This window comes from Eumetopias jubatus, unplaced genomic scaffold (assembly GCF_037043125.1).
Source record: "Eumetopias jubatus isolate StellerSeaLion01/CBP00866 unplaced genomic scaffold, mEumJub1_p1.0 scaffold_1, whole genome shotgun sequence".
Classification (NCBI taxonomy): Eukaryota; Metazoa; Chordata; class Mammalia; order Carnivora; family Otariidae; genus Eumetopias; species Eumetopias jubatus.
Window position 1 is genome coordinate 128,167,456 of NW_028274807.1, and position 14,951 is coordinate 128,182,406.

General features: G+C 39.5%; 1 protein-coding gene across 1 annotated transcript in view; it reads left to right on the plus strand.

Moving 5' to 3' along the window:
* CPNE4 (copine 4) overlaps nt 1-14,951 on the plus strand; it is a 367,114-nt gene that overhangs the window by 238,178 nt on the left and 113,985 nt on the right. The window contains exons 6-7 of the mRNA XM_028099204.1: nt 10,493-10,576; nt 13,926-14,015. Of these exons, the coding sequence (XP_027955005.1) occupies nt 10,493-10,576; nt 13,926-14,015 (174 nt within the window). The remainder of the gene's footprint in view (nt 1-10,492; nt 10,577-13,925; nt 14,016-14,951) is intronic.

Sequence of the window (14,951 nt, forward strand, 5' to 3'; positions counted from 1 at the left end):
TTAGTACCCCCTGGTATACCCTACAACAGCAGTTCTCAAACTCTTTGGTCTTAAAACTTAAAATGCACTGCTTTTAATCTAATAAAATAGATTAGGTTTGCAAGAAATAACTTATTTATCTAATGTTAATGCAATTCACTTAATGGAGAGGTGGACTTTCTAATTTCTAAAGCACATTTATTACATTAGCAGCTAGTTGGCAATTAATCTAATAAGTAAGTAGAGATATGAATGTTATCATTTAGAACATTCAAGCTAACAAACAGTATTCTCTCTCCTCTCTTTCCTGAGAAAGTATTCATGTTGGTATGCTGGAACTGATTCTCACACTGATGGTCACCACATCTGTAGTAGTATCATTATAAAGTACATTTTTAGTTTTCCCATAATTCTAGATTGTTGGGGTGCTGTATAAAAAAACAAATATGTCTCTAAAGCAGAGGTCAGCAAACCTTTTCTATAAAGGACCAGATGGTAAATATTTAAGGCTTTGCAGACCATATAGTCTCTGTCCCGGCTACTCTGCTCTGCCTCTGAAGCATGAAAACAACCATAGGCAATACGTAAATGAATGAGTGTGGCAGTGTTCCAATAAAACTTTATTCACAAAAACAAGCAGTGAGCAGGATTTAGGCCACACACCATAGTTTACCAACCCCTGTTCCAAAGCAACATTAAATATCTACCTGCTGGGCTGTGATTTTATTATGTTCAAGTATGCCTGCCTAAAAACTAATCTAACCTGGGTGGATGATAGCAAGTTATAATTAATGAGTATCTACAGTGTACAAGGTGTCAGGTGTCTAACCTGCATTATCCCCAAAACTCAAAACCATATTCCCAAAGGTGGAAATTATTATTTGCATTTTACAGATGAAGCATAGTAAGGTTAAATAAACAGTTTGCCCAAAGTCACAAGGGTAGGAAGCTATAGAGTTTGGGTATGACCCCAAATCTTTCAGATAATCTTTCTTATTCCAATATTCCATTTTCAAGATCACTGTCATAGAAATGCACTGCTTCCTTTTCTATTCCAAACCTCAGCTGATTGCTTATTGCTCTCTTGCATAACTAAATTTCTTTCATATTGGACTAAAAGGGCAGAGTGATATGGCCTCCAAGTTATTAAAAATTTCACCATAGCAAAACTTCAGTAAAATGCCTATATCATTAACCTTGCATGCACTGAGCTGTCCCAAGGGCCATCTTAATGCTGAGTCCAGCAAAAACAGCCAAAAATTCCAGATTGTGTCACATAACCATACAGTTAGACCAGAGTTGTGTTTTTAAGCTACAAATTTCTTAGTGTACATTTAAGATATTTTTGAGCTGCTTATGAATTGTTTTATTTCCAAGAATCAGATGCCTTCTTAGTAGTAATCATCCCTGACAGTTGTGTAGTGCTTTACAAAGTGTCTTCATACACCTATATTGATAAGGCTCATGGCAGCAACACTTTTTGAGTGCTTATCATTGCCAGGTGCTAGACTCCACATACTGTATGGATCACCTCCTTTAACTCTTCCACAGTGCCAGGAGGCAAAATGTGACATTCACTCCAATGACTGACCAGAAAACTGAGACCTGAGGAAATTAAATATCTTGCCCCAGATCATGCAGATTGCATACAGTGGAATCAGGATTTGAAAGCAGTTCTAAAGGCAGTGTGCCCATATTAGATTTTCAGTCACTTGAGGGCAGAGATCACATCTGATCCTACCTTCCTTGATTTATAGTATGTCCTCCTGACAACATCTCTGTGCTAACCCCAAATAGTATTTTAAAAGGATATAAAATAAAATAGAAAGAGCATTGCAATATACTACCAGGAGAAAAAGAAAGGTATTAAAGTTTATGTCAAGTACGATTACAAATATATTTTTAAAAGAAAGAAAAGAAAATTATGTCTAGATTCTCGAAAAATATTTACCAGAATGTTATTGATAGTTGTGGAATTATGGGTAAGAGTATGGGCTGGGTCTTTTTTCCTTCTTTTTTTCTATATTTTCTATTTTTAAGAAAAAATAATAACAAAAGTTTAAAATTATCAATGAAAGGAAAAAGAAAAATAACTGATAGAGTTCCTCCAGTGTGGTCAGCAATTTTAAGTGCAGTGCACCAACACATTCCCTGAGGGAGCAACAATCTATTTAATGAAACAAACCTGAAGCTCCTAGAGAGGAGTCCAAAGGCATCTAGGAACAAGCTCATGTGGCTCGCATCCATTATCAAAGGGAGGTAAGAGGGAGGTTCCAATTTTTTAAGGTGAGTGTTGAAGCAGACATAAAGGGGGTGGGGTGTGAATGTCTTGAGTAAATGTGTAGAGGTAGGAACCAGCTAGCAGTGTGTCTGGAAAGGAAAAGGACCATTTTGGTGGACAGACAAGGTTGCAGGACAGGCTTATTGACAAAAGCAGCCACTGTGGGTTCTTGACAAGATGAAGGCTGTGGTAATTTGGTACCTTCAAAAATAGAGTGGAAGTGTATATTCTGGACTCCGGGTGTTGGGGCACCTGGTGTTTAGCTCTGGGCTAGGGTGGGAGGACCACAAAGGAGAAGACAGATATATCTACCTCCCATCCTTTTTCTTTCCAAGGTGCCCTACTAAGTTTCTAGGCTGATATTCTTTTTTTATATATTTTATTTTTAAGTAATCTTTACACCCAAGGTGGGGCTCAAACTTATAACTCCAAGATCAAGAGTCACATGCTCTGCTGACTGAGCCAGTCAGACACCTCAGGCTGATATTCTTTTTTTTTTTTTTTTTTTTTTTAGATTTTATTTATTTATTTGCCGCAGAGAGACACAGCCAGAGAGAGAACACAAGCAAGGGGAGTGGGAGAGGGAGAAGCAGGTTTCCTGCCGAGCAGGGAGTCCGATGCGGGGCTCCAGCCCAGGACCCAGGGATCATGACCTGAGCTGAAGGCAGATGCTTAACTGAGCCATCCAGGCGCCCCAGATATTCCTTACTATATAGAGCCAGTCATATTATTTTCCAACTCAAAACCCATCGTTGCTTGCCAGCTGCTTCCCAAGGCAGGTGCAAAGGCTTTGGATAAGCATTTAAGGCCCTTGACATCATGGAGCTGACTTGCCAGGGTTGTTTCAAAACCCTCCCCTACACATCCTTAGACTGCAGTGGAATTAACCTGCCTAGTGTGCCCCTCTGTTTACTCTTTCACACTTCATGCAGTCTGTTTCCTCCCTAGAAATATCCTCCTCACAGCCATATTTTCCAGTGCAAATCCATCAACTCCCTCTCTTGTCTGTTGTACATTCATTCATTCATTCATTCGTTATTAGCCTTGGGTTATATTTATTTATGTACTTGTCTTACCACCAAACCAGATGGTACTTTGGAGAATTGAGACCAAGTTTTATCCTTCCTTGTATATTAACATCAAGCACAAGACTCTATGATCAGTATATTTCCTGAGAATATTTTCTTGAGCTGAAGACTAGGATGGCTATGGGCTTCATTTTGCTTTGCTGCAGGCTAGAATTCTGGGGGAAAAAAATCACCTGATGAAATACATTATAAGAGTGTGGTAACTAAAGCTGCTGCTCAGTTAGCCTCCTATTCTATACCAGGTATTCATGTCATTCATTCATTTATATGTGTATTCATTCATACATTCAGTAAACACCATGTACCACTAAACCCTAGACATTATGGAAGTTGAGGAAATGGTAAGAGATATAAAAGAAAACCAGACATAGTTCCTCCTTCTGAAAGTTTATAATCCAGTGGAGTAAAAAATAAGTTTAAAGGAAGGATATCGATATGATTACTTCCAGTAATGAAGTACCTGCTTGTTTTATATTATTCTCCCACTGAAAGTGGCTAGAAACACTGGATAAGGAACAAGAGACATCTTTTGGGGGATCCAAAGGCAGTCAAGTTTCGAGGGGCCAAAAATGGAGAGGAGAGAAATCCACTGCAGTGATTCAGACATAATGCCCAGATTTTCCACTCAAGGCAATTCCTCCAGCCTGATTCATAAAACACCATGGGTAGAGAGGCTAAGAAGCCTAGCAGAAAATAGTTCTAAGAAATAAATAAACTGAGAAGAGGTCTTTGTTGTCTCATGCGCCTAAAGAAGCAAAACCGAAGTTCAGGGATACTGAGAGCTAGGGTTCAGGATTCACAGATGCTTCAGAAAAACAGTCTGAGTGTCCTTTCCTCTAAAGACTATCACTAATTAGCAGATAGCAGCATAAAGAGAAACTGAACAAAAAGCCGGAGTCAAGAGATTATGGAGATAAATAGAGTCTTTGAGAGTCTCGCAAAAATTAGTATTGAGGGCATGTCAAGGAACAACAGCCCTTATAAACACAAATCCTTTCAGTTAGAGTCATTTATTTATTTATTTATTTATTTATTTATTTATTTATTTATATTATGTTGTATTAATCACCATACATTACATCATTAGTTTTCGCTGTAGTATTCCATGATTCATTGTTTGCATATATCACCCACTGCTCCATTCAGTACGTGCCCTCTTTAATACCCAACACCAGGCTAACCCATCCCCCCACCCCTCCCCTCTAGAACCCTCAGTTTGCTTCTCAGAGTCCATAGTCTCTCATGGTTCGTCTCCCCCTCTGATTTCCCCCCCTTCATTTTTCCCTTCCTGCTATCTTCTTCTTCTTTTTTTTTTAACATATAATGTATTATTTCTTTCAGAGGTACAGGTCTGTGATTCAACAGTCCTACACAATTCACAGAGCTCACCATAGCACATACCCTCCCCAATGTCTATCACCCAGCCACCCAATCCCTCCCATCCCCCACCACTCCAGCAACCCTCAGTTTGTTTCCTGAGATTAAGAATTCCTCATATCAGTGAGGTCATATGACACATGTCTTTCTCTGATTGACATTTTGCTCAGCATAATACCCTCCAGTTCCATCCACATCGTTGCAAATGGCAATATTTCATTCCTTTGGATGGCTGCATAATATTCCATTGTATATATATATACCACGTGTTCTTTATCCATTCATCTGTTGATGGACATCTTGGCTCTTTCCAGTTTGGCTATTGTGAACATTGCTGCTATAAACACTGGGGTGCACGTACCCCTTCGGATCCCTACATTTGTATCTTTGGAGTAAATACCCAGTAGTGCAATTGCTGGCTCATATGGTAGCTCTATTTTCAATTTTTTGAGGAACCTCCATACTGTTTTCCAGAGTGGTTGCACCAGCTTGCATTCCCGCCAACAGTGTAGGAGGGTTCCCCTTTCTCCGCATCCCCGCCAACATCTGTCATTTCCTGACTTGTTAATTCTAGCCATGCTGACCAGTGTGAGGTGGTATCTCATTGAGGTTTTGATTTGGATTTCCCTAATGCCAAGCGATGTTGAGCACTTTTTCATGTGTCTGTTGGCCATTTGGATGTCTTCTTTGGAAAAATGTCTGTTCATGTCTTCTGCCCATTTCTTGATTGGATCATTTGTTCTTTGGGTGTTGAGTTTAATAAGTTCTTTATAGATTTTGGATACTAGCCCTTTATCTGATATGTCATTTGCAAATATTTTCTCCCATTCTGTCGGTTGTCTTTTGGTTTTGTTGACTGTTTCTTTTGCTGTGCAAAAGCTTTTTATCTCGATGAAGTCCCAATCGTTCATTTTTGCCCTTGCTTCCCTTGCCGTTGGCAATGTTTCTAGGAAGAAGTTGCTGCACCTGAGGTCGAAGAGGTTGCTGCCTGTGTTCTCCTTTCGAATTTTGATGGACTCCTCTCTCACGTTTAGGTCTTTCAACCATTTTGAGTCTATTTTTGTGTGTGGTGTAAGGAAATGGTCCAGTTTTATTCTTCTGCATGTGGCTGTCCAGTTTTCCCAACACCATTTGTTGAAGAGACTGTCTTTTTTCCATTGGACATTCTTTCCTGCTTTGTCGAAGATGAGTTGACCATACAGTTGAGGGTCCATTTCTGGGCTCTCTATTCTGTTCCATTGATCTATGTGTCTGTTTTTGTGCCAGTACCATACTGTCTTGATGATGACAGCTTTGTAATAGAGCTTGAAGTCTGGAATTGTAATGCCACCAGCTTTGCTTTTCTTTTTCAACATTCCTCTGGCTATTCGGGGTATTTTCTGGTTCCGTACAAATTTTAGGATTATTTGTTCCATTTCTTTGAAAAAAATTGATGGTATTTTGATAGGGATTGCATTGAATGTGTAGAGTGCTCTAGGTAGCATTGACATCTTCACAATCTTTGTTCTTCCAATGCATGAGCATGGAACGTTTTTCCATTTCTTTGTGTCTTCCTTGATTTTCTTCATGAGTATTTTATAGTTTTCTGAGTACAGATTCTTTGCCTCTTTGGTTAGATTTATTCCTAGGTATCTTATGGTTTGGGGTGCAGTTGTAAATGGGATTGACTCCTTAATTTCTCTCTCTTCTGTCTTGTTGGTGGTGTATAGGAATGCCACTGATTTTCTGTGCATTGATTTTATAGCCTGCTACTTTACTGAATTCCTGTAGAGTTCTAGCAGTTTTGGGGTGGAGTCTTTTGGGTTTTCCACATACAGTATCATATCATCTGCAAAGAGTGAGAGTTTGACTTCCTCTTTGCCGATTTGGATGCCTTTGATTTCTTTTTGTTGTCTGATTGCTGTGGCTAGGACTTCTAGGACTATATTGAATAGCAGTGGTGATAGTGGACATCCCTGCCGTGTTCCTGACCTTAGGGGGAAAGCTCTCAGTTTTTCCCCTTTGAGAATGATATTCACTGTGGGTTTTTCATAGATGGCTTTATGATATTGAGATATGGACCCTCTATGCCTATACTCTGAAGAGTTTTGATCAAGAAAGAATGCTGTACTTTGTCAAATGTTTTTTCTGCATCTATTGAGAGGATCATATGGTTCTTGTTCTTTTTTTTTTTTTTTTTACTAATGTATTGTATCACACTGATTGATTTCTGGATGTTGAACCAAACTTGCTGCCCAGCGATAAATCCCACTTGGTCGTGGTGAATAATCCTTTTAATGTACTGTTGGATCCTATTGGCTCGTATTTTGGTGAGAATTTTTGCATCCATGTTCATCAAGGATATTGGTCTGTAATTCTCCTTTTTGGTGGGGTCTTTGTTTGGTTTTGGGATCAAGGTAATGGTGGCCTCATAAAACGAGTTTGGAAGTTTTCCTTCCATTTCTATTTTTTGGAACAGTTTCAGAAGAATAGGTATTAATTCTTCTTGAAATGTTTGGTAGAATTCCCCTGGGAAGCCATCTGGCCCTGGGCTTTTCTTTGTTGGGAGATTTTTGATGACTGCTTCAATTTCCTTAGTGGTTATAGGTCTGTTCAGGTTTTCTATTTCTTCCTGGTTCAGTTTGGTAGTTGATACATCTCTAGGAATGCATCCATTTCTTCCAGATTATCTAATTTGCTGGCATATAGTTGCTCATAATATGTTCTTAGAATTGTTTGTATTTCTTTGGTGTTGGTTGTCATCTCTCCTCTTTCATTCATGATTTTGTTGATTTGGGTCATTTCTCTCTTCTTTTTGATAAGTCTGGCCAGGGGCTTATCAGTCTTATTAACTCTTTCAAAGAACCAGCTCCTAGTTTTGTTGATCTGTTCTACTGTTCTTTTGGTTTCTATTCATTGATTTCTGCTCTGATCCTTCTTATTTCTCTTCTCCTGCTGGGTTTAGGCTTTATTTGCTGTTCTTTCTCCAGCTCCTTTAGGGGTCTGGTTAGGTTGTGTATTTGAGACCTTTCTTGTTTCTTGAGAAAGGCTTGTATTGCTATATACTTTCCTCTCAGGACTGCCTTTGCTGCATCCCAAAGATTTTGAACAGTTGTGTTTTCATTTTCATTTGTTTCCATGAATTTTTTTAATTCTTCTTTAATTTCCTAGTTGACCCATCCATTCTTCAGTAGGATGCTCTTTAGCCTCCATGTATTTGAATTCTTTCCGATTTTCCTCTTGTGATTGAGTTCTAGTTTCAAAGCATTGTGGTCTGAAAATATGCAGGATTCTCAATCTTTTGGTACTGGTTGAGACCTGATTTGTGATCTAGGATGTGATCTCTCTTATTAATGTCCATATTGATTAGGTCCCTGGCAGCTGGTACTGCCTTTTGTTCTTTTTTTTGAGGTGATATTTTTCTGTCTTGTCATTTTGTCCAGAGAAGAATAGATGAATGAGAGAACAAAATGCTAACAGGGTAACAACAACCCCAGAAAAATATATATTAAATAAATCAGAAGAGACCTGAAACCAGGGGAAAAGAAAGGGAAAGAAAGAAAAAAGAAAAAAAAAGAAAAAGCTAAAAACAAACAAACAAAAAAACAGAATATGATCAAATATGATCAGGCTGGTGCATAGATCAGTGCCACACACTAGATTTTGGGTGTATTTTGGTCTGTTAGAAGAAAGTGCCTCCCAAAATTTTAAAGAATGAAAAACTTATATATGTACAGAAATAAGGGTAAATACAATGAAGAGATGGAATATGACTATAAAGATGAAAATTATAAAAGATTTTATAAAAGGAATTGATAAGATTAGAAGTTGGTTGAAAAAAGAAAGAAAAGGATTTAAAAAAAAAGGGGGGGGGAGAATGTGATCAGGCAGGAGACTGGAACAAAGCCATACACTAAAGATTTAGGGTATATTTTGATCTGTTAGAAGAAACTGTATCCCACAATTTTAAAGAGAGAACAACTTATATACATGTACCAAAAATAAGGTTACCTACTATGAAGGGATAGAATATGGCTCTAAAAATGAAAAATAAGAAAGATTTTTTAAAACAGGGATTGATAACATGTTGGTTGAAAAAGGGAAAAAGAAATTTTCAAAAAAAAAGAAAAGAAAAAGAAAGTTAAAAAAATTAACTTTGAAAGACTAAAGAATCATAGGAAAAAAGCGATGAATTCTATTTGCAGTATTCCCCTAGCGCTGGAGTTCTTCCATTCCCGTTGATCGGTAAACTTGGTCTTGGCTGGCAGTTCTTGCTGATCTTCTGGGGGAGGGACCTGTTGCCGTGGTTCCCAAATGTCTTTGCTGGAGGCGGAATTGTCCCGCCCTTGCCAGTCCAGGCTAAGTAATCTGCTCGGGTTTGCTCTCGGGAGCTTTTGTTCCCTGCAAGCTTTCCGTACAGCTTTGGAGGATGACAGTGAAAATGGCGGCCTCCCAATCTCCACCCCGGAGGAGCCAAGAACTCAGGGCCCCACTCCTCAGTGAGCCCCCAGAGAAAAGCAGTCAGTCACTCCTGTCTCCCCGGTCTCCGGCCACACTCTGTGCTCACCCGGCCTGTGACTGAGCGTTTCTCTCTGGCACCCGACTCAGTGTAGAGTCTCCAAACCCAGCAGATCCCTGCAGTGTGCTCCCATGCCGCTCCCCGCCAGGGGAGGAAGGGGAGTCTCCCCAGATCTGCTGCTTGTTGGGTCCCTGCTGGAGGAGCAGTGGCCCAACTGTCACCGATCACAGTGGCAACCCCGAGCTGATAGCCCGTGCCTCGGCTCCATCTCTGCAGCGGGCTTTCCCGCTCCAATACCGGTTGCTCTGCCGCACTCAGGCACCCCTGGTCTTTCTGTGACCCCGAGGGTCCTGAGACCACACTGTCCTGCGAGGGTTCCACCCCCTGCTTAACCACTGGAGCGACTCCCTCAGCGGAGCTGACTTCTAAAAGTTCTGATTTTGTGCTCGGCTACTCTATCACTTGCCAGGAGTGGCTGACGGAGGCCCCCTCCCCCACTGTTTTCCCTCCCAAATATCACCTCGGATTCATTTCTCTGCACGTCCTACCTTCCAGAAAGTGGTCGCTTTTCTGTTAAGAGAGTTGCTGCTATTCTTTTCTTCAATCTCCAGTTGAGTTCGTAGGTGTTCAGAATGGTTTGATTCCTTTCTAGCTGAATTCCTGGGACCAGATGAAATTTAGGTCTCCTACTCCTCCGCCATCTTGCTCCTCCCCTCCAGTTAGAGACCTTTAAAGATAATATTCAAAGAATAAATGAATCAAAAATATATTGTGCCTATAAAGATTTTTGAAGAAATCAATCTCTAAATAGCTCAATCTTAATTGGATTCAGGTAACTTCCCCATTCTAACTGCTTACCAGAAGCTAAAGACTCATCTGAAGCCTTTATAGTCTTTCTTACAGTGTCTGGTATACCAAGAGGCAGAACGAAGAAATAGATAATAAAAACAGATCCATAGGTGATCCAGATACTGCAGTCATCAGACAGAGGCTTTAATGATAACTATAATTAATATGTTTAAGACAACAGATGCATTGCTTTTCAAACAAGATCATTGGAATTGATCTTTGAAGAATACTTTGGATTTTACTCAACAAAGAATGTACTTCTCCAAGGACTTGGAGTTCAGATGCAGTTCATTCTAACCAAGGGTGGATCATAGAGATGAAGAACAAAACAGGGAAGGGTCAAATCCAGTGGCATTTGATTCAAGGCAGGATCAAATATGTATAGGTGGGGAATAACTGATTTTTGTTTATCTATTTTAGGATTTCTTCAGTAAATCTGACCCATTTCTGGAAATTTTTCGTATGAATGATGATGCAACCCAGCAACTAGTACACCGAACTGAGGTGAGAAGAGTCATCTTCAGCTTTGCCATCTCATCCCCTAAGATAATAAATTGACCTGTTTCAAGAAGTCCCTTACATTTCTTGATGTGTAGCCTGGAATCTTCACTGTCTTTAAGAGGACTCTCTGCCTTTTGTAGCTTTTTTAATTCTCAGTTTAGATATATTACAAGACCCTTTCTCACCCAAATTTTCCATTGTTGACCTTCAATACATTCAGTCAGCAATTTATTAGTAATAAAAATATGAATATTAGCTAACATTTAATGAGAGTGATTAAGTGCCAAGCATTGTGCTTAGTGATTTATATGCGTTACTTTATTTTCTTCTCACAGCAATCCCTTGACATGATTATTATTACCCACATTTTATAGTTGATTAACAGAACCTTTGGGAAGTCAATCTGCCTCCACAGTAAAAGTTCATACACCGGGCTGATGTCAGGCCTATCATACGAACAGCTGCCCTATCTCAGCTGCCACTTGGCCTAGCTGCATCTCCTTCTTGAGCCCCCTCCTCTTTCTCCCTGGGGCTCCAAAACTTATTCCTTATTACTACCACCACCACCCAGTACCACACACCCGTTCAATGACCAACACCAATCTCCACTTTTTATTTTATTTTATTTATAAGCTAGTCCAAGAGAGCCTGTAGGGATGAGAAGTACATTGATAAGGAGGACGTGGGGTGATTGTGATGAATAACAGAGCTGAAAGAAGACTGTTGTATACACACACACACACACACACACACACACACACACACACACACACACCAGTGGTGGAGTAAATGAAGAAACCCTCATGACTTTCATCGGATGTTTGTGGGGATGCCATGTTCCCACTACCTCACATTAGAAATCCATTTCCATTTTCCTAAAGTAATAGAGTTGCAAGTAGCATTAGGGGAACTTTTTGTGTTATATTTAAGGTAGACAAGAATTAAATAGTCTTGAATGGGCAAAGTCTATGGATATGGTACATAGTTGTCATTTAATAAAATGTGCTTAATAAAAGAATGGATAATGAATGGAGTTGAGTATAGATAATATGTCTACTACATGTTATAGTACAATGTGATTATCTGGAATTTAATCCCTGGGGAGTAGATTGAGGTGCAATAGTTTCCCTGAGTGGCACCAAATTGCCACCACCAAATAGAGTCTTTTTCACACATACAGATTCCTTTGGTGGGACAGACTTCTTCCAGGAGAAGTAAATAAACTTTGGTGAGAATTAGAAGTGTTGTGTCCATTCATTCTTTTGCTCCGGTCAGTGAGTGAGGGCTTTAATGTGCAGACAGAAAGGAGATGGGAGTTGTATTATTAGACTTCTCTCACAAGATCCCCCTCTCCTCTGCTCCTGACAGCAGTGCTTTTCTCATTATTGGAATTGATAAATTCTCCTATTCGCAAGAATCTCTAGAACTCCTCCCATACCTCATTCCTGAGGGGCCTCTGGAGTCTCACAAGAAATGTGATTGTAAAGTTTTCCAATGAGTCAGCAACATGACATCGATTTTTTCCGTCTTTCTTATTCAACAGATATGAAATAAATACTAAGAATACTGTTTTCTTAGGGGAAGAGCACACACACACACACACACACACACACAAATTCTAATTTCATAGGAAATTTCTAGTTGAAACTTTAATCTGCTATTGAGCTTTTCAAAACTGTTGCAATGAAATATCATCACTTCTTAGTGTTTTTATATAAAGGTGAGAACTTTAAATTAACCCAAATGCTTTTATCGAATTTTTCTTCTCACTATCACTTTGATCATCCCCAGGGTATCAGGGCACAAGACAAAGCCCCACACGAACATTATTTTTGTACTTTAATGCATTAAAAGAAATTTAATAATTAGAGTCCATGATACAATCAATAATTCATAGTTATATTAAGGAATCCAGTATAAGAGAGAATCACTTATAAAATAATTATGTTATTTAGATAGAGAATTAATTTTTTTATAATGCTAAGACTTCTGCTAACTAAAAATTTCATAGGAAGAAAAATCGATATGACAGAATTGTATTTGACTTCAGTTGTACGTACCCTAGAGCAGTAGTTCTTGAATTTCATGCATCAGAATCATATAGGGGGCCCACCTCCAGAGTTTCTGTCAGTAGGTCTGGGTACAACGTCAAAATCTGCACCTTTTTTTGTTTGTTTCTTGTGTTCTTTTTTTATTGTTATGTTAATCACCATACATTACATCATTTGTTTTTGATTTAGTGTTCCATGATTCATTGTTTGCGTATAACACCCAGTGCTCCATGCAGAATGTGCCCTCTTTAATACCCATCACCAGGCTAACCCATCCTCCCACCTCCCTCCCCTCTAGAACCCTGTTTGTTTTTCAGAGTCCATCATCTCTCATGGTTCGTCTCCCCCTCCAATTTCCCCCCTTCATACTTCCCCCCTTCTTCTTTTTTTTTGTTAACATATAATGTATTATTTATTTCAGAGGTACAGATCTGTGATTCAACAGTCTTGTGCAATTCACAGCACTCACCATAGCACTTTTAACAAGTTCCTAGGCGATGCTGGTTCTCCTACTGTTCTAAGGACCACACTTTGGGAACCCCTATCCTAAAGTACACAGTACAATTCCAGGCACAGAGCAAATACTCATGTATTCTAAGCCCAGTTGACTTATTTGAATCATAGTGATGGCAGACTAAGATGATTTGTATGGATTCTTGGGCAGGATTAATTAGTAAGCTGCTTCCAAAAGGACTTCACTCTTATAGACTTAGTTTGTGACACTAAAGATTTGAAGATCTGCCCTATTTTGCCTTCCTAGGATAGCTGGTATAAGTATACTCCTGGGATTTTTCTTTTAGAAACTTCTCCTCTGACTTGCAATCTGCTCTGACTCGAGGTCATGAGTTACCAAAAAACATTCAATTCTTTAGCAGTAGAAATGACCTACTAACACTCTCTACACCAACCAATGGTCTTTACTTACACTGCCATAGGAATGACAGTCCTATAGAACTGGAGATCATTTATCAGAGGACAGAGGCAGGCCTGCTTCCTCAATCCTAGCTCCATTTGATATAGAAGGGTCATCCCCAGCCTCCACATGCTGGACTATATTACTGTCATTATTTATGAGACAACAGCCAGACCAGTGGCCACAAGAGTTCTGCCCATAATGACCCACTTAATGGGAACCCTTAAAAGATTTTCTACTCCATATTTGCATTAAGACATCTATTCCAGGCAATTGTCCTTTTCATAAGCACCACAATGCTTCTCTAACAGTTTCTATGTTGAAATCTGAAAATGTCAAGTATTTCTTCCCCAACCCACCACTCCTCTTCCTCTCTTTCTTTCCTCAGGTTGTTATGAATAACTTAAGCCCAGCCTGGAAATCATTCAAAGTATCAGTCAATTCTCTATGCAGTGGAGATCCAGACCGCCGGCTGAAGGTCAGAAATCTATGTCCAAGAAATGCAATTGTTTATGTATTTAACTCTCCTCTTTCTCCTCATGTGAATGTTGGCAAACCCAACATTTTCTGTACCACTTACGCAAATCTCTTAGCATCTTGATGGAAGATGCAGGGGCTATTTCCTCTGCAGGAGCCACTGAAGCTCATGAGATAGTCCAAGATAAATCCTGACTGTGTTATGTCAAGAGGCAAAATCTGTGGCTTCTCAGAGAAAAACTGTGGCAATAAGTTCATGGTGCAATTGGGAAATATTAAAAATACAAACACTGTATCAGTTATCTGCTGTTGCATAACAGACAATCCAAAATTTAGTAGCTTAAAACAATAATCATTTATTTAGCTTATGACCCTATGCATCAGCAAATTGAGTTAATCTAGGAGATTCTTCTCTTGGTCTTGCTTGGACTCTCATGTATTTGCAAGGTGACTCTGCTTCTGGGGCTTGACTAGCTTATCATCTGGAATGACTGGGCATTTGAGCCATTTATCTCTCGTCATCCAGAAGGTTAGCTTGGAGACTTATACACATAGTGACCTTAGAGTTCTGAAAGAGCAAGAACAGAAGCTGTAAACAAAGTCTCTTAAGGTCTAGTCACAGAACTCATATGAGGTCACTTCCTCCACATTCTATTGGCCAGAGCAAGTCACATGGCCATCCCAGATTCAAGGGGTGAGGAAATAGACTGCCTCTTGGTGAGAACTGCCAAGTATGGTGGCCATTTTTTTCAATCTACCATAAGTGCTTTTTGGGTATCATGGGAATATATATGTTGGAAGAAAAGACACCTTGTGAGGGTGACCAAAGAAAAACAAGAGATAGAATGCCAGGAGCAGACTCCAGGAAGCATTTTTTATGGTCTAAGTTCTGACCCTCCTTCTGCCTTGGGAGTCCAGAAGCTCCATGTTATCCATG